Raw genomic sequence first — 21966 nt, 5'->3', positions numbered from 1 at the left:
AGTATGCCACTTGTGTGGCTAGTTGAAACTAGTGTTGATGCAGTCTGCAACCCACTACTACTGGTTTTGTTGGTTCTGAGTCCTCTAGGGCAGGATTCCAGTATAGGTTGATGTTATACGTTGTTTGTAACCCACTGTGGGTTACCTATCTGGAACATCCACTCTGTTCACTGTTTGTGTCTGTGTTTTCTGTGCCTAGGTGTGTGTGGGAAGGGCCAACCTGTGTATGAGAATCAACTTACTCCTGCTTAGAGCTGAAAGAAACTCCTTGAAATGACCCAAATTCCTAAGACTTGCTTCTCCTTTTCAGCTGCTCTACCCCCTCTTGCAACTGCCTGGTCTTCCCAGAGTTTTCTGTAGAAAGGCTGTAGAGTGGGTTCAGACTGACCTCACCCCATTGACCCCTCCACAGTTTGCAAGCTTGGAGGGTTAAGATAACAGGTCAGGAGGACAACATTAATGGGATCCCCTACTTTGGGGGTCTCTTAGTCAGAAGCTTGGTACGGGGAAAGTGGCCCCTACTCAGAGCATAATTTCTCAGCTATGGCTGCATACTGCAAATCTGTTTCTTCCCAGAGAGGTGATCAGTAGGTTCAAGTTGGATGGGGCCAACAGTCCCCTCTGCAGAAGTTCTTTCAACTGAGGAACCCCTGGTGTCAGGGAGGAAGATTGGGAGAGTCGTTTACTGGAGCTGGCTGCACACCTGAAACTGAGCTAGTTTTTGCCAGCACTGGGCCTGGGGGCAAGTAAGCAGAAGACTCAAAGTTCCCTGAGAATCACCTGCTGAGTCTGTTTGCTGGTGCTAAATAGGCATCAGGAAAGTTGATGGGTATGGCTCCCACCCCAGGGCCCCAGGTGTTTGTCCTGAATTTTTCTCAGACCTCAGTATGGTGTGGCCACTAAGAGTCTGGTGGATGTGGCCTCTGAAACCCAGAGATTTGGTTTGCCTCCAGTTTCAACAGTAATTTGTAGAAGATCATAGAAAATTAATGTTATATTCCAGGAATGCATAGCAAAAATAGACTCTGGGAAACTCATAGGACAATTGGCATAGTTTTGTTAGCAAATACATTTCAAAGGAAATAAAAAAGTAGAGGAGGAATCCATAGATTAAAATAAATTAAAATATAATTAGTTACAATGTGTGGATCTTACTTAGATCTTAATTTAAACAAACTTTTAAAAATTCACAAAACACTTAGAAATTGGAGCACTGACTGAACATTTGATACAATTAAGAATCATGATTATTTAGATTAGATAATGGTTTTATTTTATTGCTTGATAATTCATATCTTTTGTGAATGTATATTGTTTGTAGATAAAATGAATCAGTGTCCTGGATTTACTTCAAAATAAAATGGGAGGGAGGTAGGAAGTGAATGGAAAGGTGAAGCATGTTTGGCCAATGAAACAAGGTCATTGTTAAAGTTGAATGATGGGTACATACAAGGCCATTATAATTCTTTTTTAACTCATATATATTTAAAACTTTCATTATGAAAATTTTAATTAAAGAAATAGGTAAAAGTATTAGTTTTTGTTTCATGGTCCAGTTACCTGACTACACTTGAAAAACAGAATAAAGGCTCCAAAAACTAGTTATGTAATAATATAAACAGTATAAAATATAAAATGAAATGACTAAGAATTTTTTTTTTAAGTTGAGAAGAAGGAAGCTAGAGAGACAGACTCCCACATGCACCCTGACCTGGGTCCACCTGGCACCCCCCCACCACCTTCCATCTGGGCCTGATGTTCGAATCAGCTGAGCTATCCTCAGTGCCTGGGGCCAATGCTCAAACCAGTCAAGCCACTGGCTGCCAGAGAAGAGAGAAACGGGGAGAGGAAGAAAAAGAAAAGCAGATGATCGCTTCTTGTGTGTTCCCTAACCAGAAATCAAATCCAGGACATTGGCACACTGGACCAACGTTCTATCCACTAAGCCAACTGGCCAGGGCGTAATAAATTATTTTAGCATAACTTTCCAATATAGATAAAACAAACTAATGTATACAGTATATATATACTACATGATTTTGGTGAAATCAAAGTTAATTAAAGAGTTAATAAGACACCTTTAAGTAGGTAAAAATGAAGGAATATACCTACCTCAGCTACTTAGAAGAGGTTTTTTTATAGACTAGAAAATAAGAAGCCATAGAAATATTTAATAGTGGGATTGTTTGAAGTTGTTAAACATTTTAAGAATCGGTACCTAGTGAAATAGTGAAATGTTAGACTATGTAAATAGACATTTCTTGTGAAAGAAATAAAATAGCCCTGTCCAAATAGCTCAGTTGATTAGAGCATCATCCCAAAGTGTGGAGGTTGCCATTTCTGGGCACATAGAGGAACAGATCAATGTTCGACCAATGTTCCTGTCTCTCTCCCTCCCTCTCTCCCTTCCTCATTCTCTAAAATCAATAAAATAACCATAAAACATTTTTTTAAATAAAAGGAAATCAAATATGTTCCTTCAGTAGATAGAGGAAAAGAGTAAGTTGTTTTGTAGAAACTAGGAGAATGTTCACAGAGCTTTGTTGCCACATATCTGGTCCCACTTTAATTAATATTCTGATTAGTTAGTGGAGAAGGGAACAGAAATTGACATTTACTGGGAACCTATTCTGTTCTAGGACATCCTGTGAGACAACTATTATTTCTAGTTTTACAGGTGAAGAAATGAGTGTCCAAAGTGATCAAACAACTTGCATTTAAGGATCCAATGCTAAGTCTTCATAACTGCTGAAAGCCTAAAACTTATTAACCAATTAAAGCAAATGTTGCTTTTTAGTCAATGATTTTATTATTATTTAAGACAAAATGTTAGCAAACTTTTGACATATTTTATAACAATTAAATTATTTTAAGGATATGATTGTAATCATCTGTATCATTTACATATTCTGTCTTCACAAGATATTTGATTTTATTCACTGAAATTCAGTACTAGAAAAACAGATTCTAATTTAGGACATGTTATATTTTATTTTTCATTTAAGGGGAGATAAAAGATTCTTAGGTTTGTATTGATACTCTAGTATTTATAATAACTTCATAAAAATGGAATGACTATGGTTATTGAAATCCTATCTATCTTCTTTATTGTTAAGTATACACAGGTAAGAAGTTTTGCAGAAATAGTCATGCTTTGATTTGGTTTTGAAAGGACAAGTGAATTCCAATTGTATCGTAAAATCATTGTTTTAATCTTTTTTCTCTTTAGTACTACGGAGTGATAATTTCTTGCACTTACTGCAAACTGATAATGTTCAAATAGGATCTACAGTCATGACTATGCTACAGAATATACTACAGATCAACAGGTGACTTGGTTTTACAAAATATTTATGTTTTTATTTTTGATTAGCAACATTACCAATTTCATTTCAGTTTTGCTGAAGTCAATTGCATGTGGATTGTATATGATACTTATTATCATTGTTTTTTAGAAAAAGAATGAAAATTACATGCTTTACAACACAGGAAATCTGTTGAATTAGTATCATATCTGAGCTTATGATTTTCCACCAAATTTCACACTTGGTGAAGAAAAACCACTGTCATTTCTGAAGAAAAATGTTGGGATCACAATAAAAAAGTTTAATTATATATTTGTTTAGCAAACTGCAAGCTCAGTATTGTGCCAGGTGCTATAGAAGGGCCTAAAAAACGTAATAGACAATTTCCCCAAGTTAAAATTCAAAGGCAGAGCATGTACACTTGAAATAACTGGATTTTTTTACTTTAATAATGGATTTATTAAACACCTATGTTTCCGGTATGTGTATCTGTTGTTAGGTTTACCAAATTGATTAAGATATAAACCTTGTCTTCAAATAGCTTACAATATAGTGAAATAGACTGACACATGAACATAATCATAGTGTATTAAATATATTGAAGGTGTATACAAAAGTTAGGAGGTTCTGACTCAAACTTAGGGGAAGTGCTTCTTGGAGAAGGTAACTACTGAAATGAAACTTTAAGAATGAGAAATTAGGCCCTGGCTAGTTGGCTCAGTGGTAGAGCATCGGCCTGGGGTGTGGATGTCCTGGGTTCAATTCCTGGTCAGGGCACACAGGAGAAGCGAGCATCTGCTTCTTTACCCCTTATTCCTCCCCCTTCTCTCTCTCTCCCCCTGTATCCATCCCCCTCCCTCTCTCTTCTCCGCCTGCAACCATGGCTCAATTGGTTTGATCATGTTGGCTTGGGTGCTGAGGATGACTTCGTGGAGCCTCTGCCTCAGGTGCTAAAAATAGCTCAGTTGTGAGCATGGCCCCAAATGGGCAGAGCATTGGCCCAAGATGGGGATTGCCCGGTGGATCCCGGTACATGCCGGAGTCTTTCTGTCTTCTGAAAAATAGCCAGGGAGGACAAAGAGAAAGCAGTATTTCTATGCAGAGGTAACAAGGTAAGCAAATGCACAGAGATAAGAAACATGTTGAGGGTGAAGAATAGGTACAGTTTATTATTGCCAGCATTTAAAGTTTGATATGTGGAGGTGGCTGTCCAGGTTTGTAGAAACTTGTCATGAAGAGCTTGTATGCTGTGTTAAGAAAACTTAGTTTTATTATATAGGAAATAGGGACGATTGCAAGATTTTTAAAATGGTCGGATTACATTTCACTTATGTTATTTTGGTCACTGGGGAGGAAATATTTAAAGGACATAAAGCTCTAGAAAAAGAAGGCAATTAAAGGAAGAAACCACAGTAATCCAAGTAAAAAGTAAAGGATTTTAAAAACTAGTGACTAAAAATCATCAGTACTTCACTTCCACTTGGGATCAAAATGGAAGGATAGAAATGGATTTACCTTACCACCTGGAAAAAAAAATCTACCAGGCAAAACATGAAATAACAAACAGTTTTCAAGAAACTGGACTTCAGTCAATGAAAGGAAATGAGCCCTGAGAAAAAGGAATGAGCAAGGTAAACCTAACAGTTTCCTTAATACATTTACGGAATTCCTGGCTGTCATGAAGGAGGGATATCCCAGCTAGACTGAGTTGAAGAGAGAGCTGAGAGTCTGGGGAAAACAAAACAGCTAGAGTTCTCAAGACAGAATATGATAGAAGAGAGAGCCACATAGACAACCCTAGGCATCTGTAGAGTGTTCCTTTCCAAGTATTCAGTAGCATGCAGGTCACATATGTGATAGGAAATTACCCAAAGTCAGGGAGAACAGTAATCCAAAAGGATTAAAAGGAGTGGTATCAAAAGGTCACACAGAGTCAAGAATACTACCTGATTCTAACAGCCAAACTGGAAAATGTCATGAATAAAGGAGTACTGTATAGTAGGGTACTCAGGAAGGTTTTTTCACCTTGTTAGTGGGGGATAATTACCACTAGACTCAGCACTATTCTGGACCATCCAAACAAAATAAAAGCAGGATCCAAAATGATCAAATTATTTTCAAGTAATTGAATTGCATCTAAATCTTTTAAGTACAAAGGGGCAGGAAATTTAGCAGAAAAGGTTGTGCTTTGGTTTGACTTTAAAAGGATGAGAAAGTCCCACTGGTACCATCACAGAATCTTTTTCTTTTTTTTTTTTTTACAGAGAGAGTCAGAGAGGGATAGACAGGGACAGATAGACAGGAATGGAGAGATGAGAAGCATCAATCATTAGTTTTTCGTTGCGCTTTGCAACACCTTAGTTGTTCATTGATTGCTTTCTCATATGTGCCTTGACCACGGGCCTTCAGCAGACCGAGTAACCCCTTGCTTGAGCCAGCGACCTTGGGTCCAAGCTGGTGAGCTTTTGCTCATATTAGATGATCCCGCACTCAAGCTGGCAACCTCAGGGTCTCGAACCTGGGTCCTCAGCATCCCAGTCCGATGCTCTATCCACTGCGCCACCGCCTGGTCAGGCCCATCATAGAATCTTTGATCTTTCTTTTTCTCTTCCTTTAGTGATGCAAAGTGATAATTTCTTGCAGTCACTGCAAACTGATCATGCTCAGAAAGAATCTATAACTAGCCCGACCAGTGGACAGATGCTGAAGACCCAGGTTTGAAAACCTGAGTTTGCCAGCTTGAGCAGTACTGGCTCACCAGCTTGAGAATGGGGTCCTGGCTTGAGTGTAGGATCATAGACATGACCTCATTGTCTCTGGCTTCAGCCCCCAAAGTCTCTGGCTTGATGCCCAAGGTCACTGGCTTGAGGGGACACTGGTTGGGTGGAGTTCCCCAGTTAAGGCACATATGAGAAAGCAATCAATGAACAACTAAAGTGCCACAAGTATGAGTTGATGCCTCTCATCTCTCTTCCTTCCTGTTTGTCTTTCTGTCGGTTTTGCTAAAAAATATATATATATATATTATATGTAATTATAACTGTTAAAACAGTGCAGATCAGTAGGCAACCTGATTTTACAAAATGTTATTGATTTTTTTTTTTTTAGTGTTTTGGTCAGAACCATTACCAATTTTGCTAAATCATTGCTTGCATATGATTTTTACATGGCTCTTGAAAATATTTAACCAAAAGAAAACAGGTATTTTTAGGAATACAAAAATATCTAGCACCCAACAAGATAAAAATTTATACAAGTACCAGGAATGCAAGCAAGCAGGAAAACAGAACCCACAATAATATGAATCAGTTGATCAAGACTGACATATATGTTATAAGTAACAGACAAGGCCATTAGAACAGTTATTACAGCTATTTTTCCATATGTTCAGGATATTGAATAGAGGCATACATAAGATCCAAACTGAACTTTTAGACATGAAAACTACAATGTCTGAGATGAAAGTACAATGCATTGGCTTAATAACAAATTAACACTGCATAAGATTAGTGTATTTGAAGACAGAGCAGTAGAAACTATCCGAAACAAAACAGAGAAGAATAAGCAAAAAGGAGAAAGGAAGGAAAAGAAAGGCAGGGAGGGAATATAGTGATCTGTAGTACTATTTCAAACAGCTTTATATAGTATAATCAGAGTACTTAAATGAGATAGTAGAGTCAAAAGAAAATATTTGAAGAAATAGTTGCTGAAAAATTTCCAAATTTGATGAAAATCATAACCTTGAAGATTCAAGAAGCTCATTAAACCCCAAGGACAAATAAGTTTGAAGGAAATTCTGCTTGAAGGCATATTGTATATAAAGTGCTTAAAACAGTGATAGAAGATATTAAAAGAAGCCAGAAGGAAAAAGGTATCATATACAGAAAAGTGACCATGAGGATGACAGCAATTTTCCTATCAGAAGCAATGTAAGCAAAAAGATAGTTGAGCAACATTAAAAAAAAATTTTTTTAGGCTGACCAGGCAGTAGCACAATAGATAGAGAATCCTCCTGGGACACTGAGGACCCAGGTTCAAAACCCCAACATTGCTGACTAAAGCATGGGCTCATCCAGCTTGAGCGCAGGCTCACCAGATTGAACACAGGTTTGCCAGCTTGAGCACATGGTTGCCAGCTTGAGCGTGAGATCATAGACATGAGCCAAGGGGTCACTGGCTCAGCTGGAGCCCCACAGTACATACGTAAAAGCAATCAATGAACAACTAACAAATAAGGTCCGCAACTATGAGTTGATGCTTCTCATCTCTCTCCCTTCCTGTTTCTCTTTTATCTCTGTCTCTCTATCTCTCTCCAAAAATAAAAATAGAGTGTTTTTGGCCTTGGCCAGAGGCTCAGTGGATAGAGCATCAACTCAGGATATGGACTTCCCAGGTTTGATTCCTGGTCAGGGTATATAGGAGAAGCTACCATCTGCTTCTTCCTGTCCCCCTTTCTCTCCTGTAACCAGTGGCTCTGTTGTTTTGAGTGTTTCCCCAGAAGCTGAGGACAGTTCCATTGGAGCACATCAGCCTCAGACTCTAATAAAAATACCTCTGTACTTGAGCATTAGCCCCTGGTGGGGTTGCCAGGTGGATCCCAGTTGGGGTGCATGTGGGAATCTGCCTCACTATCTCTAAAAAAAATTTAATTGAAAATTTTTTATTAATGTATAGTTGACATATATATATATATATATTTTTTTTTTTTTTTGTATTTTTCTGAAGCTGGAAACGGGGAGAGACAGTCAGACAGACTCCCACATGCGCCCGACCGGGATCCACCCGGCACGCCCACCAGGGGCGAAGCTCTGCCCACCAGGGGGCGTCGCTTTTTTGCGATGAGAGCCACTCTAGCGCCTGGGGCAGAGGCCAAGGAGCCATCCCCAGCGCCCAGGCCATCTTTGCTCCAATGGAGCCTTGGCTGCGGGAGGGGAAGAGAGAGACAGAGAAGAGGGAGGGGGGGTGGAGAAGCAAATGGGTGCTTCTCCTATGTGCCTTAGCCGGGAATCGAACCCGGGTCCCCCGCACGCCAGGCCGACACTCTACCGCTGAGCCAACCAGCCAGGGCCGACATATAATATTTTAATTTCAGGTATACAACATATTGAGTGGACATTTATATACCTTATGATGTGATCACCATGATCAGTCTAGTACAGGGGTCAGGAACCTTTTTGGCTGAGAGAGCCATGAACACCACATATATTAAAATGTATTTTCGTGAGAGCCATACAACGACCTGTGTACGTTATGCATTATCCAATAAAAAGTTGGTGTTGTCCCGGAGAACAGCTGTGATTGCTTCAGCCACCCACAACTATGAACATGAGCAGTAGGAAATGAATGGGTTGTAATACATGAGAATGTTTTATATTTTTAACATTATTTTTTTTTTTACTAAAGATTTGTCTGCGAGCCAAATGCAGCCATATCTGGCTCGTGAGCCATAGGTTCCCGACCCCTGTTATATAAAGTCAGCATTACCTTAATACCAAAACCAGTCAAAGACATGAGAAACTACTCATCAATATACTCGTGAACACAAATGTAAAGAATTCTAAAAATTTAGCAAGTTGTGTCCAAGAATATATTAAAAAGCCAATACAATTTTTTAAGCAAGGGAGAGGTGGGGAGGGAGGGACAGACAGGAAGGAAGAGAGATGAAGAGGCATCAGCTTGTCGTCATGGCACCTTAGTTGTTCACTGACTGCTTTTTTATACGTACCTTGACCAGGGGGCTCGAGCGGAGCCAGTGATCCATTGCTCAAGACAGCAACTTGAGCTCAGACCAGCAACCTTGGGCTTCAAGCCAGTGACATTTGGGTTTAAGCCAATGGCCATGGGGTTGTGTGTATAATCCCATGCTCAACTGGTGAGTTTGCACTCGAGCTGGATGATTTCATGCTCTAGCCAGTGACCTTGGGGTTTCGAACCTGGGTGTTCAGCATCCCAGGTTGATGCTCTATCCAGTGTGCCACCTCTGGTCAGGTAAAGTGTCTTTTGATTTCCTCCTTGATTTCATTGTTAGCCCATTTATTGTTTAGTAACATTTAGCCACCATGTCTTTGTGTATTTTTAAAATTTCTTTTCTTGTGATTGTGATTGATTTTTAATTTTATACCATTATATCCAGAAAAGATGATTGATATTATTTCAGTCTCCTTAAGTTTATTGAGACTTTGTTTATGTCCTAACATGTGGTCTATCCTAGAAAATGTTCCTTGTGCACTTGAAAAGAATGTATATTCTGCTTTGGAATGAAATGCTCTGAAGACATCACTTAAATCCATCTGATCTATTATGTCATTTAAGGCCCCTGTTTCCTTATTGGTTTTCTTTCTGGAAGATGCCAGTGGAGTGTTAAAATTTCCTATTATGACAATATTACTGTCAAAGATTGACAACCTGTAACCAAATTCATCAATAAAAAACGAGAGTATATAAATAAAATTAGTAATGAAAGAAGAGAAGCATCAACTGACATCAAAGAAATTCAAAGAAATGTAAGAAAATGCCTGACCAGGCAGTGGCGCAGTGGATAGAGCGTCAGGCTGGGATGTGGAGGACCCAGGTTCGAGACCCCGGGTTGCCAGCTTGAGCGCGGGCTCATCTGGTTTGAGCAAAGCTCACCGGCTTGGACCCAAGGTTGCTGGCTCGAGCAAGGGGTTACTTGGTCTGCTGTAGCCCCACTGTCAAGACACATATGAAAAAGCAATCAGTGAACTAAGGTGTCGCAACGAAAAAACTGACGATTGATGCTTCTCATCTCTCTTCATTCCTGTCTGTCTGTCCCTATCTATCCTTCTCTCTGACTCTCTCTCTGTCTCTGTAAAGAAAAGTAAAAATAAATAAATAAATAAATAAATTTAGAAAATATTACCAACAAATATAAGCCAACAAATTGGACAATCTGCACAAAATGAGTAAATTCCTAGAGATACACAATATTTTAAAACTGAATTGGAAGAATCTGAGAATCTGGACAGACAGATTACAAGTAGTAAAATTGAAGCACTAATGAAAACTTCCAAAGAACAGAAGTCCAGAACCAGATGACTTCACAGGTGAATTTTACCAAATGTTCAAGGAAAAACTAACATCTATTCTTCTTAAAGTATTTCAACAAATTCAAGGGTAGAGAAGACTCCCAAACTCATTTTATGAGGCCAGGATTATCCTAATTTCAAAACCAGATGAAGACACTAAAGAAAGAAGACTATAGGCCAATATCACTGATAAATGCTGAAGCCTGCAATAAAATATTAGCAAACTGTATCCAGCAATACATTTAAAAGGTCATAAACCATGATTAAGTGGAATTTATTCTGGAGATGTAGGATTGATACAATATCCACAAGTCAATAAACGGTGATACACCACATAAACAAAATGAAGGATAAAAATCACATGATTGTACCAATAGATACTGAAAAAAGCATTTGATAAAATTCGGCACTGATATATGATTAAAAAGAACTCTCAACAAAGTGGAATAGAGGCAATATACCTCAATGTAATAAAGGCCATATATGACAACCCAACAGCCAGCATCATACTCAGTGGGCAAAAGCCATAGGCATTTTCCTTAAGATCAGAAACAAGACAGGGATGTCTGTTTTTACTGTTTTTATTCATCATAGTACTAGAAGTCCTAGCCACAGTAATTAGACAAGAAGAAGAAATTAAAAGTGCATCTAAATTGAGAAGGAAAAAGTAAAACTGTCATTATTTGCAGGTGACATGATACTGCATATAGAGAACCCTAAAGATTCTACCAAAAAAACTGCTAGAACTAATAGATGAATTTAATACAGTAGCAGGATACAAAATAAAAATCCAGAAATTAGTTGCATTTTTATGCACCAATCATTATAAGATAGCAATCCTACTTACAATTGTGTAAAAAAAAACAAAAAAAAAAACTAGGAATAATTTTAACCAAGGATGTAAAAGACCAGTCCTCGGAAAATTATAAGACACTGAAGAAAAAATTGAAGATACAAATAAGTGGAAGCATATGCCATATTTATGGATTCAACTTGATTCTATTAAGATACCAATGGCATAATTCACAGAACTAGAATAAATATTCCAAAAATTCCTATGGAACCATAAAAGACCCCGAATAACAACAGCAATCTTGAGAAGGAAGAACAAAGTCAGAGGCTTCACACTACCTGAAATCAAGTTATACTACAAGACTATAGGAATCAAAACAGCATAGAAATGACATAAAAACTGACATAGATCAAGGAACAGAATAAAGAGCCCAGAATTAAAACCATATCTTTATGGTCAGTATTTGACAAAGAAGGCAAGAACATACAATGGGGTAAATACAGTCCATTCATAAATGGTGTTGGAAAAAATGGACAGGTGTGAAAAAAATGAAACTAGACCACCTTCTTATACCATATCTAAGAATAAACTCAAAATCGATGAAAGACTGAATTATACGACTTGAAACCATTACAATTCTAGAAGAAAACAGTAAAATCTTGGACATGTCTCATAGCAGTATTTTTTTGGATATATCTCCTTAGGCTGAGAAATAAGAAAAATAAATTAATCGGATTACATCAGACTATAAAAAGTGTTTGCGCAGCAAAAGGAAACCATCAACAAAATGAGCTGACAAAACACAGAATGGTAGAACATATTTGCCAGTGATACATCTGATTTGGGGTTTATATCAAAAATTTATAAAGTTATAAAAGTCCACCAAAAAACAAAAACAAATAATCTAATTTACAAATGAGCAAAGGACCTGAATACACTTCTCCAGAGAGACAAACTTATGGCCAATAGACATGAAAAATGCTTATCGTCACTAATCAACAGAAATGCAAATTAAAACAACAACGGAATATCACCTCACACCTGTCAGATGACAGTCATCAACAAATCAACAAGCAAATGTTGGTGAAGATGTGTAGAAAAGGGAAACCTTGTGTTGGTAGGAATGCAGATTGGTGCAACCAATGGAGTTACCTCAAAAAATTTAAAATAGAACTACTTTATGACCCGGCAATTCCATTTATTAGACTATTTCAAAAGAAACAAACACTAGTTAAAAAGAAAATATGCACTCCTATGTTCACTGCAGCATTATTTACAATAGACAAGATATGGAAGCAGCCCATATGTCCGTAAGTAGATGAACAGATCAAAAAGCTGTGGTACGCCTGCCCTCTGGTTGCACAGTAGACAGAGCATCAACCTGGAATACTGAGTTGGCCAGTTTGAAACCTTGGGCTTGCCCGGTCGAGGCACATATGCCAGGTCATCAATGAACAACTAAAGTGAAGCAACTATGGGTTGATGCTTCTCATTCCCCCAACCCTTCCTCTCTCTGTAAAATCAGAAAAATCATTTTTTAAAAGATTTTTTTTAAAAAAAAGCTGTGATATGGCCTTGGCTGCTTGGCTCAGCAGTAGAGCATCAGCCTGGCTTGTGGAAGTCTCATGTGCAATTCCCAGTCAGAGCACACAGGAGAAGCAACCATCTACTTCTCCACCCCTACCCACTCCTACCCCCTTTTTCTCTCCCTTCCCCTCCCTCAGCCATGGCTTGAATGGCTCAAGCAAAGTTGGCCCTGGGTGCTGAGGATGGCTACATGGCCTCTGCTTTAGTTGCTAAAATAGCCTGGTTACTCAGCAGATGGTTCCCTGGTAGGGGCTTGCCAGGTGGATCTTGGTCAGGGTGCATGCAAGAGCCTGTCTCTGCCTCCCTGCCTCTCACTTAATAAAAAAAACAAACTGAGGTACATTTACACAATGGAATACTACTAAGCCATAAAAAAGAAGGAAAGCTTACCTTTTGTGACAGAATAGCTGGACCTAGAAAGTACAGTGGTCCCTCGTCTATCGTGGGGGTTAGGTTCTAGAACCCCCTGCAATAGGTGAAAATGCACAAAGTAGCGACCTTTATTTTATTATTTATATATTGTTTAAGGCTTTATAAACCATCCTTACAGTCTTATAAACCGTTCCCACACTCTTATGAACACTTCTTATGCTCCTAACCACTTTAATCTATACTCTTAAACCTATGTAATTTTAACAATAGATAAAATTCTATATGGGTACTTACCAGTGAATATATTACAACTTGAGTGGTGATGTTTTAATTAATATTTTTAATATTGTTTTCAATTTTTTAGGCTAAAAAATGCTTATTTTACCACAAAAGTAATAAATATATTAAAATACCTATATACCACAAAATTCTACGATATAGTGAAAAATCCACAATACAAAATTAGATATGTAAATTTAAAAATCCACTATACTATGAGACTGCGAAAAGTGAACCACGATATGGCGAGAGACTACTGTATTATGCTGATGAAATGAACCAGTCAGAGACACAAGTACCATATAATCTCACTCATGTGAAATCTAATGAACAAAATAACCAAACAAAATAGAAACAGACAACAGACTGACAGCTGTCAGAGTGGAGGGCAGCTAGAAAGCAGGATAAAAATGATAAAGGGGCCTGACCTGTGTTGGTGCAGTGGGATAAAGCATCGACCTGGAAGTGCTGAGGTCGCCGGTTCGAAACCCTGGGCTTGCCTGGTCAGGGCACATATGGGAGTTGATGCTTCCAGCTCCTCCCCCCTTCTCTCTCTCTGTCTCTCCTCTCTCTCTCTCCTCTCTAAAATGAATAAATTTTTAAAAAAATGATAAAGGGATTAAGCAAAAAGAAAAAAACCTCATAGACACAGACAATATGGTGATTACCAGATGGACAGGGGGAGGTAAGTGAGGATATAGAAGCAATAAATGGTGATTAAAAGAGATTTGACGTGGTGTGGTGAACACACAATACAGTATGCAGATGAGGTATTATAGAATTGTACACCTGAAAACTATAATTTTATTAACCAATGTCACCCCAGTGAATTAAAACTTAGCAAAGTAGTAATAGAAGTACTTCCTCAGTCTGATTAAGGAAAAACCTATGGCTGAGATACTTAATGGTAGATTACTAAATGCTTCCCCTGTAAGATCATGAACAAGACAAGGATGCCCACTTTGATAAATTTCTAAACGTACTGGAGTTTCTAGTCAGTACAATCAAACAAGGAAAAGAGAAGTTATCCATATGTACAGGAAGACTCAAAACTTTCTGTGTTTGGGGATAGCACTGTTATCTGTATAAAGAAATTTAATGGAGTGTACAAAGAAGCCACTAAAACCAATTGAGTATAACAAGGGTAGTAGAATACAGGATCAATATTAAATATAAATTGAATTTTTATATCCATCGAGTAATACTCGGAAACTGAAATTTCAGAAGTGCTATTTATAATAGCATAAAAATATGAAATGTGTAGGGTTAAATCTGATAAAAGATGAAAGACCTATTTACTTAAAAGTATAAGAATTTGCTGAAGGGAATTGCAGAACATGTAAATAAAGGAGAGATTTGCTGTGCTGATAGATCAGTGGTACAATATTGTGAAGACTTTGTTTTATTTATTTATTTTAAGTGAAAGGAGGGGAGATAGACTCCCACATGTGCGCTGACTGGGATCCACCCAGCAAATGTTTCCCCATCTGGAACCTATGTTTGCTAAGCTATCCTCAGCACCTGGGCCAGTGCTCAAACCAGTCAAGTCACTCACTGCAAGAGGGGATGAGAGAGAGAAAGGGGGGATAAAGGGGAAGAGAAGCAATGGTCGCTTCTCATGAGTGCCCTGACTGGGGTTCAAACCCGGGACTTCTGCATACTGGATTGATGCTCTATACACGAGCCATCTGACCAGGGCAAGATTTGAATTCTCTGTAAATTGATATACAGCAGGTCTTCAAATAACATATTGTTCAATGTTGTTTTGTTACAACATTGGCGATATGCTGTAGGAACTTAACTCTTGTTTAATCCATTAGCCTATCGTAAAATTGTTTATATGTCATTTTGCTTAATGTCACAGACCCTGCTGACATCATCAATTGAAGACCTTACTGTTTACCTTAAACATAATCCTGATCAAAATCCCATTTTTGCAGAAATTGGTAAGCCAATCTACTAGAATCCACATAAAAGTCAAAAGAACTAAAATATAAAATAGCCCACCCTACAACGTTGGGAGACCTAACAGTACCTAATTTTAAGACTTTTTAGTAAAGCTGATATAATTGAGACAGTGAGGTATTGGTACATAGATAAGCAAATACAGTGTGTCCGTAAAGTCATGGTGCACTTTTGACCGGTCACAGGAAAGCAACAAAAGACGATAGAAATGTGAAATCTGCACCAAATAAAAGGAAAACCCTCCCAGTTTCTGTAGGATGATGTGGCAGCATGTGCGCGTGTGCAGATGATGACGTAACACCGTGTATACAGCGGAACAGTCCACGGCCATGCCAGTCGAGATGTGGATGGTACAGAGGAAAGTTCAGTGTGTTCTGTGGCTTGCTAAATTCAAAACCATAACCAAAGTGCAATGTGAATATCGGCGCATTTATAACGAAGCGCCACCACCTAGGAATAACATTACTTGGTGGGATAAGCAGTTGAAGGAAACCAGCAGTTTGGTGGAGAAACCCTGTTCTGGTATGCCGTCAGTCAGTGATGAGTCTGTAGAGGCTATACGGGATAGCTACCTAAGGAGCCCTAAAAAATCTGTATGTGAGCCCACATCGAACTGCACTGAATAGGTATGAAACTGGGAGAGTTTTCCTTTTATTTGGTGCAGATTTCACATTTCTATCGTCTTTTGTTGCTTTCCTGTGACCGGTCAAAAGTGTACCATGACTTTATGGACACACTGTATATCATTGGAATAGTGTAGAATCCTTACATAGAATCACACATGTGTGAACAATTGATATTTAAAAGGGGTATAAAGTCATTCAGTAGGGCAAGGTTAGTCTTTTTAAGGGTGGCTGAACAATTGGCTATTAATATATAAAGAAAAGAAATTTGATCTATACCTCTTACCATATACAAAAATTAATTAAAAATGGATAATAGACATAAATGTAAAACTTAAACTGAAAAACTTTTTGAATAAAACTAGTAGAAACTATAATGACTTGGGTTGAACAAACTTCTTAATTATGACTCTAAAAGTAAAATTTATAAAAGAATTTGATAAATTAGACCATTGAATTTTTAAATGCACTCTTCAAAAAACATTGTTTTAAAAAATGAAAAAGACGAGACAGGCTGGTAGAAAATATTTGCAAAACTTATATCTTAAGTACTTGTATGTGGGTGGAGCGCAGAGTGCATTCCTAGCAGCTGTGGCTGATGCAATACTGTGGGGATACTCCAGCTCCCAGAACCCTCCTGGGCACACCCAGGGAGGGAGCTCGCCCGCTATAAGAAGGTGACTCAGCACTGACCATGCAGCTCCCTGATCTTTTTAGCCATTGGCTACGAAGGACACGCTGTAACACTCTATAGGCTGAACCTGTGTATATAAGCTAGCTTACTTTCTGAATAAAGTGGATCTGCATCACTGAACCTGGTCCCCAGAGTCGGGTCTTTGCGTCTCTGTCATCCTCACCCCCGGCAGGACTTGTCCACACTTGTATCCAGAATATATAAAGAATTCTCCAAAATTAATAATAAAATGTTTGAAAATGGGCAAAAGATCTGAACAGATAGTTCATGAAAGAAGATATGTAGATGGCAAATGAGCACATGAAAAGGTGGTCAGCAACATTAGTAATTAGGAAGATTTCACTACACACTTATTAAATGACTAAAGTTTGGCCTGACCAGGCAGTAGCGCAGTGTATAGAGCATTGGACTGGGATATGGTTGACCCAGGTTTGAAACCCTGAATTTGCCAGCTTGAGCGCGGAGTCGCTGGCTTGAGCGTGGGATCATAGACCTGACCCCACGGTTGCTAATTTGAGCCCAAAGGTTGCTAGCTTGAGCATGGGGTCACTTGCTCTTAGAACCCCCCCTCCCCATCAAGGCACATATGAGAGCAGTTAAGGTGCTGCAATGAAGAATTGATGCTTCTCATCTCCCATCGTGTGTGTCGGTCCCTCTCTTTGACTCACTCTCTGTCAAAAAAAATTTTTTTTAATAAAGTAAAAAAAATGGACAAATGATCTGAACAGATACTTCATGAAAAAAGATATATGGATGGCAAATGAGCACATGAAAAGGTAGTCAGCAACATTGGAAATGAGGAAGATTTCACTACACACTTATTAAATGACTAAAATTTAAAACCATGACTGACCCAGCTGTTAAAGACATGGAAGAACTCATCCACTGCTGGTGGGAGTGGTAAAATTTACAATCACTTTATATAATTGGGCAGTTTCTTTTTTATTCTTTAAATTTTTATTTAGAAAGTTGAATTTAACAGGGTGACATTGATCAATAAGAGTACATAGGTTTCAGGTAAACATTTCTATAGCATTTCAACTGTTGATTATGTTGTAAACCCATCACCCAAAGTCAAATCATTTTTAGTCATTGTATATTTGTCCCTCTTTACTTCCTTCCATATAACCTCCTCCACCAAATCTCTCTCTGGTAACCACTTCACTTTTATCTATGTCCATGAGACTCAGTTTTATATCCCACCTATGTGTGAAATCATACAGTTCTTAGCTTTTCCTGATTTACTTATTTCACTCAGTATAATGTTCTCAAGGTCCATCTATGTTGTTGAAAAGGGTAATATGTCATCATTTCTTATGGCTGAGTAGTATTTCATGGTATATATGTATCACATCTTTATCCAATCCTCTATTGAAGGACACTTTGATGGTTTCCATGTCTTGGTCACTGTGAATAATGCTGTGATGAACATGGAAATGCATGTGTCTTTATGTACCAATGTTTTTGAGTTTTGGGGGTAGGTGCCCAGTAGAGGGATTGCTGGGTCATATGGTAGTTCTGTCCTTAATTTTTTGAGAAACCACCATACTTCCATAATGGTCGGACTAGTTTACATTCCCACCAGTAGTGAATGAGGGTTTCTTTTTCTCCAGATCCTCTCCAACCTGTCTTGTTAATAATAACAAGGCCAATCTAACAGGTGTGAAGAGGTATCTCACTGTAGGTTTTTTTTGTGTTTTTTTTTTTGTATTTTTTCTGAAGCTGAAAACAGGGAGAGACCGGGATCCACCTGACACGCCCACCAGGGGCGATGCTCTGCCCCTCCGGGGCGTCGCTCTGCCGCGACCAGAGCCACTCTAGCGCCTGGGGCAGAGGCCAAGGAGCCATCCCCAGCGCCCGGGCCATCTTTGCTCCAATGGAGCCTTGGCTGCGGGAGGGGAAGAGAGAGACAGAGAGGAAGGGGGGGGGGTGGTTGGAGAAGCAAATGGGCGCTTCTCCTATGTGCCCTGGCCGGGAATCGAACCTGGGTCCCCCGCACGCCAGGCCGACGCTCTACCGCTGAGTCAACCGGCCAGGGCCTCTCACTGTAGTTTTGATTTGCATTTCTCAGATAGCTAGTTAAGATGAGCATCTTTTCATGTGACTATTGGCCATTTGTATGTCTTCTTGGGAGAAGTGTCTGTTTGGGTCCTCTCTCTATTTTTTAATTGTATTGTTTGCTTGTTTGTTGCTGCCCTTAGTGAGTTCTTTGTATATTTTGGATATTAACCCTTTATCCGAGCTGTTGTTTGCATATACCATATTTCCACATGTATAACGCACCATTTTTTGAAAAATTTGGGTTCTAAAAACTGAGTATGTCTTATACAGTGGTTGTAGATTTTTTTTTTTTTTTTTTTTTTTTTTCATTTTTTCTGAAGCTGGAAATGGGGAGAGACAGTCAGACAGACTCCCGCATGCGCCCGACCGGGATCCACCCGGCACGCCCACCAGGGGCGACGCTCTGCCCACCAGGGGGCGATAATCTGCCCATCCTGGGCGTCGCCATGTTGCGACCAGAGCCACTCTAGCGCCTGGGGCAGAGGCCACAGAGCCATCCCCAGCGCCCGGGCCATCTTTGCTCCAATGGAGCCTTGGCTGCGGGAGGGGAAGAGAGAGACAGAGAGGAAAGCGCGGCGGAGGGGTGGAGAAGCAAATGGGCGCTTCTCCTGTGTGCCCTGGCCGGGAATCGAACCCGGGTCCTCCGCACGCTAGGCCGACGCTCTACCGCTGAGCCAACCGGCCAGGGCCTGTAGATTTTTTTAACTTGCATTTTTCTCTTTTTTGCACAGATGAGTAGTTGTATGAATTTTAGGATGAATAAAACTTGAGTTAAATAACTTTATGTAATACTTTTTTTTCAAATTTCGGGCCCCAAAATTAAAGTGCATCCTTATACATGGGAGCGTCTTATACATGGGGAATTATGGTATCATCTCCCATTTATTTGACTGCCTGTTTGTTTTGTTGTCAGTTTCTGTTGCTGTGCAGAAGCTTTTCAGTTTGATATAGTCCTGTTCATTTATTTTTGCCTTTACCCCTTGCCTTTGGGGTCAAATTCATAAATTGTTCTCTAAGGCCAAGGGATGTGAGTTCAGTACCTGTTTTCTTCTATGTAATTTATTGTTTCAGATCTTATATTTAGGTCTTTGATCCATTTTGAATTATTGTGAAGGAGAACAAACTGTAGTCAAGTTTCATTCTTTTGCATGTGACTTTTCAATTTTCCCAGCACCATTTATTGAAGAGGCTTTCTTTTCTCCCATTGTGTGTTTTCTTGGCTCCTTTGTTGAAGATGATTTGTTCATATATATGTGGTTTAATTTCTGGGCTCTCGATTTTGTTCCATTGGTCTGTATGTCTGTTTTTCTGCCAGTGCCATGCTGTTTTGATTATTGTGGCTCTGATATTTTGGCACTTTCTTAACAGACAAACATACACATCAATGTTACCTATTCAATCCATTCCTAGGTTTTTGCCCAAGAATAATGAAAGCATATGTCCATACAAAGGCTTGTACACAAATGTTCATAGCAGCTTTATTTGTAATAGCTAAAGGCTAGAAACGACCCAACTTTTCCCTGCGGGTGAGTAACCTGTGGTGTGTCATATACAGTAGATTATTATTCAGCGGTAAACAAATAACTTTTTCATATATGTGATGACACAGATGAATATCAAAATTATTATACCCAGTGAAAGAAGCTAGGCCAAAAAATTACATACTGTATGTTTTATTTGCATAAAATTCTAGAAAACATTAACTGTAGTGACAAAAAGTAGATCAATGGTTGTACACCCCTAGAAAATCACATATTCCCAAGTGAGGTGAGTATTAAAGACACTCAGTAATCCCTTTTGTGTATTTCTAAGTTTTATATTTTTATGACATATGCAGGATAAGGTTCTTAGTGTAATAAAGGAAAAACCAAAGAATAGACAAATTTCCTTCTCTATTAAGTGTGTGATAATTGAATTCCTGTAGTATTTTTGTCTTCTTGTCTGAAGATAGGGTTACAGGGAGGGCTTGAAGAAAAGGACTATAGTAAAGCACAAGGAAACTTTGGGGGAGTGATGGATATGTTCATTATCTTGATTATGGTAGTGAAACAAGTCAAAATTTATCAAATTGTACACTTTATGTGCAGTTTGTTATATATCAGTTAAACTTACTAGAGCTGTTAAAAAATTGTAGAACTTGGTGAATGTTTTGATATGAGATGAAATAAAAGATGCATTCAGGTATGACACCAGAGTTTTGGTGTTAAATTGGATAATTAGATAGTGGTATAACCACCAAAGAATATGTAAGGAGTTGGTTTGGGGAGACAGATGACGAATTCGGTATGGGTCATGTTGAACAGAGATATGTTCATCGGCAGGGAAATAAGAGTCTATGCAAAAACATGTACACAATTTTTTTTTAATTGTCAAGATTTTTTTTTAATTTTTTATTTGAATAAATTGCCTTTTATTCCTAGAATTTATAAAAGTCAGAGAAAAATGCTATATACTGATAAAACTATGTCTTTTTCTTTAAACTATCATTGTATTGAAAGACTTCATTTTCTAAATGCAAGACTCCAATATCATGTTATAATACCTAGCATAGATTCAGTTATTTTAACTCATTCAGATTCCTTTTCCATTTAGTGGCATTTCATGCGGTCACGTAAACAAACTTGGTTGTTTTTGTTCTCAATGAGTTTATATTCAATATTATTTTGTCAGTTTCATACATATAGCATAGTGGTTAGACAATCATGTACTTTATAAAGTATGGTCCCCCTAGTATTTCAAGTACCCATCTGGCTCCATACATAGTTATTACGATATTAATGACTGTATTCCCTATGCATTCACATCTCTGAGACTATTCTGTAACTATCAATTTATACTTCTTAAATCCCTCACCTTTTCGCCTAGTCCCCCACCTCCCTCCCTTCTATCAACCATCAGTCTGTTCTTTGTATCTATGAATCTGTTTCTATTTTATTTTGTTCTTTAGATTCCATGTATAAGTGAAATCATATGGTATTTGTTTTTCTCTGACTTATTTTATTTAGCGTAATACTCTCTAGGTCCATCCATGCTATCACAAGAGGTAAGATTTCATTCTTTTATATGCCCGAGTAGTATTCCATTTGCATATGCAAATGTTTATAGCAGCTTTATTTGAGATGGCTAAAGACAAGATGACTCAAATATCCATTTTAGGTGAGTAGATAGACTTACTTCTGGAAGAGATCTGGACTAGAGTTATAGATGTATGAGTAATCAACCTACAAATGACAGTTAAAAA

General features: G+C 38.5%; 1 protein-coding gene across 4 annotated transcripts in view; it reads left to right on the top strand.

Annotated features, from left to right (window-relative positions):
* IQCB1 (IQ motif containing B1) overlaps positions 1-21966 on the top strand; it is a 67606-nt gene that overhangs the window by 20663 nt on the left and 24977 nt on the right. For all 4 annotated transcript variants that reach the window (XM_066241822.1, XM_066241820.1, XM_066241821.1 and 1 more), the window contains one exon: positions 3230-3329. In XM_066241822.1, coding sequence (XP_066097919.1) covers positions 3230-3329 — 100 coding nt within the window. The remainder of the gene's footprint in view (positions 1-3229; positions 3330-21966) is intronic.

This window comes from Saccopteryx bilineata, chromosome 8, assembly GCF_036850765.1.
Source record: "Saccopteryx bilineata isolate mSacBil1 chromosome 8, mSacBil1_pri_phased_curated, whole genome shotgun sequence".
Lineage (NCBI taxonomy): Eukaryota > Metazoa > Chordata > Mammalia > Chiroptera > Emballonuridae > Saccopteryx > Saccopteryx bilineata.
Note: the sequence above shows the minus strand (reverse complement) of the source record. Positions and strands in the feature narration are given on the sequence as shown.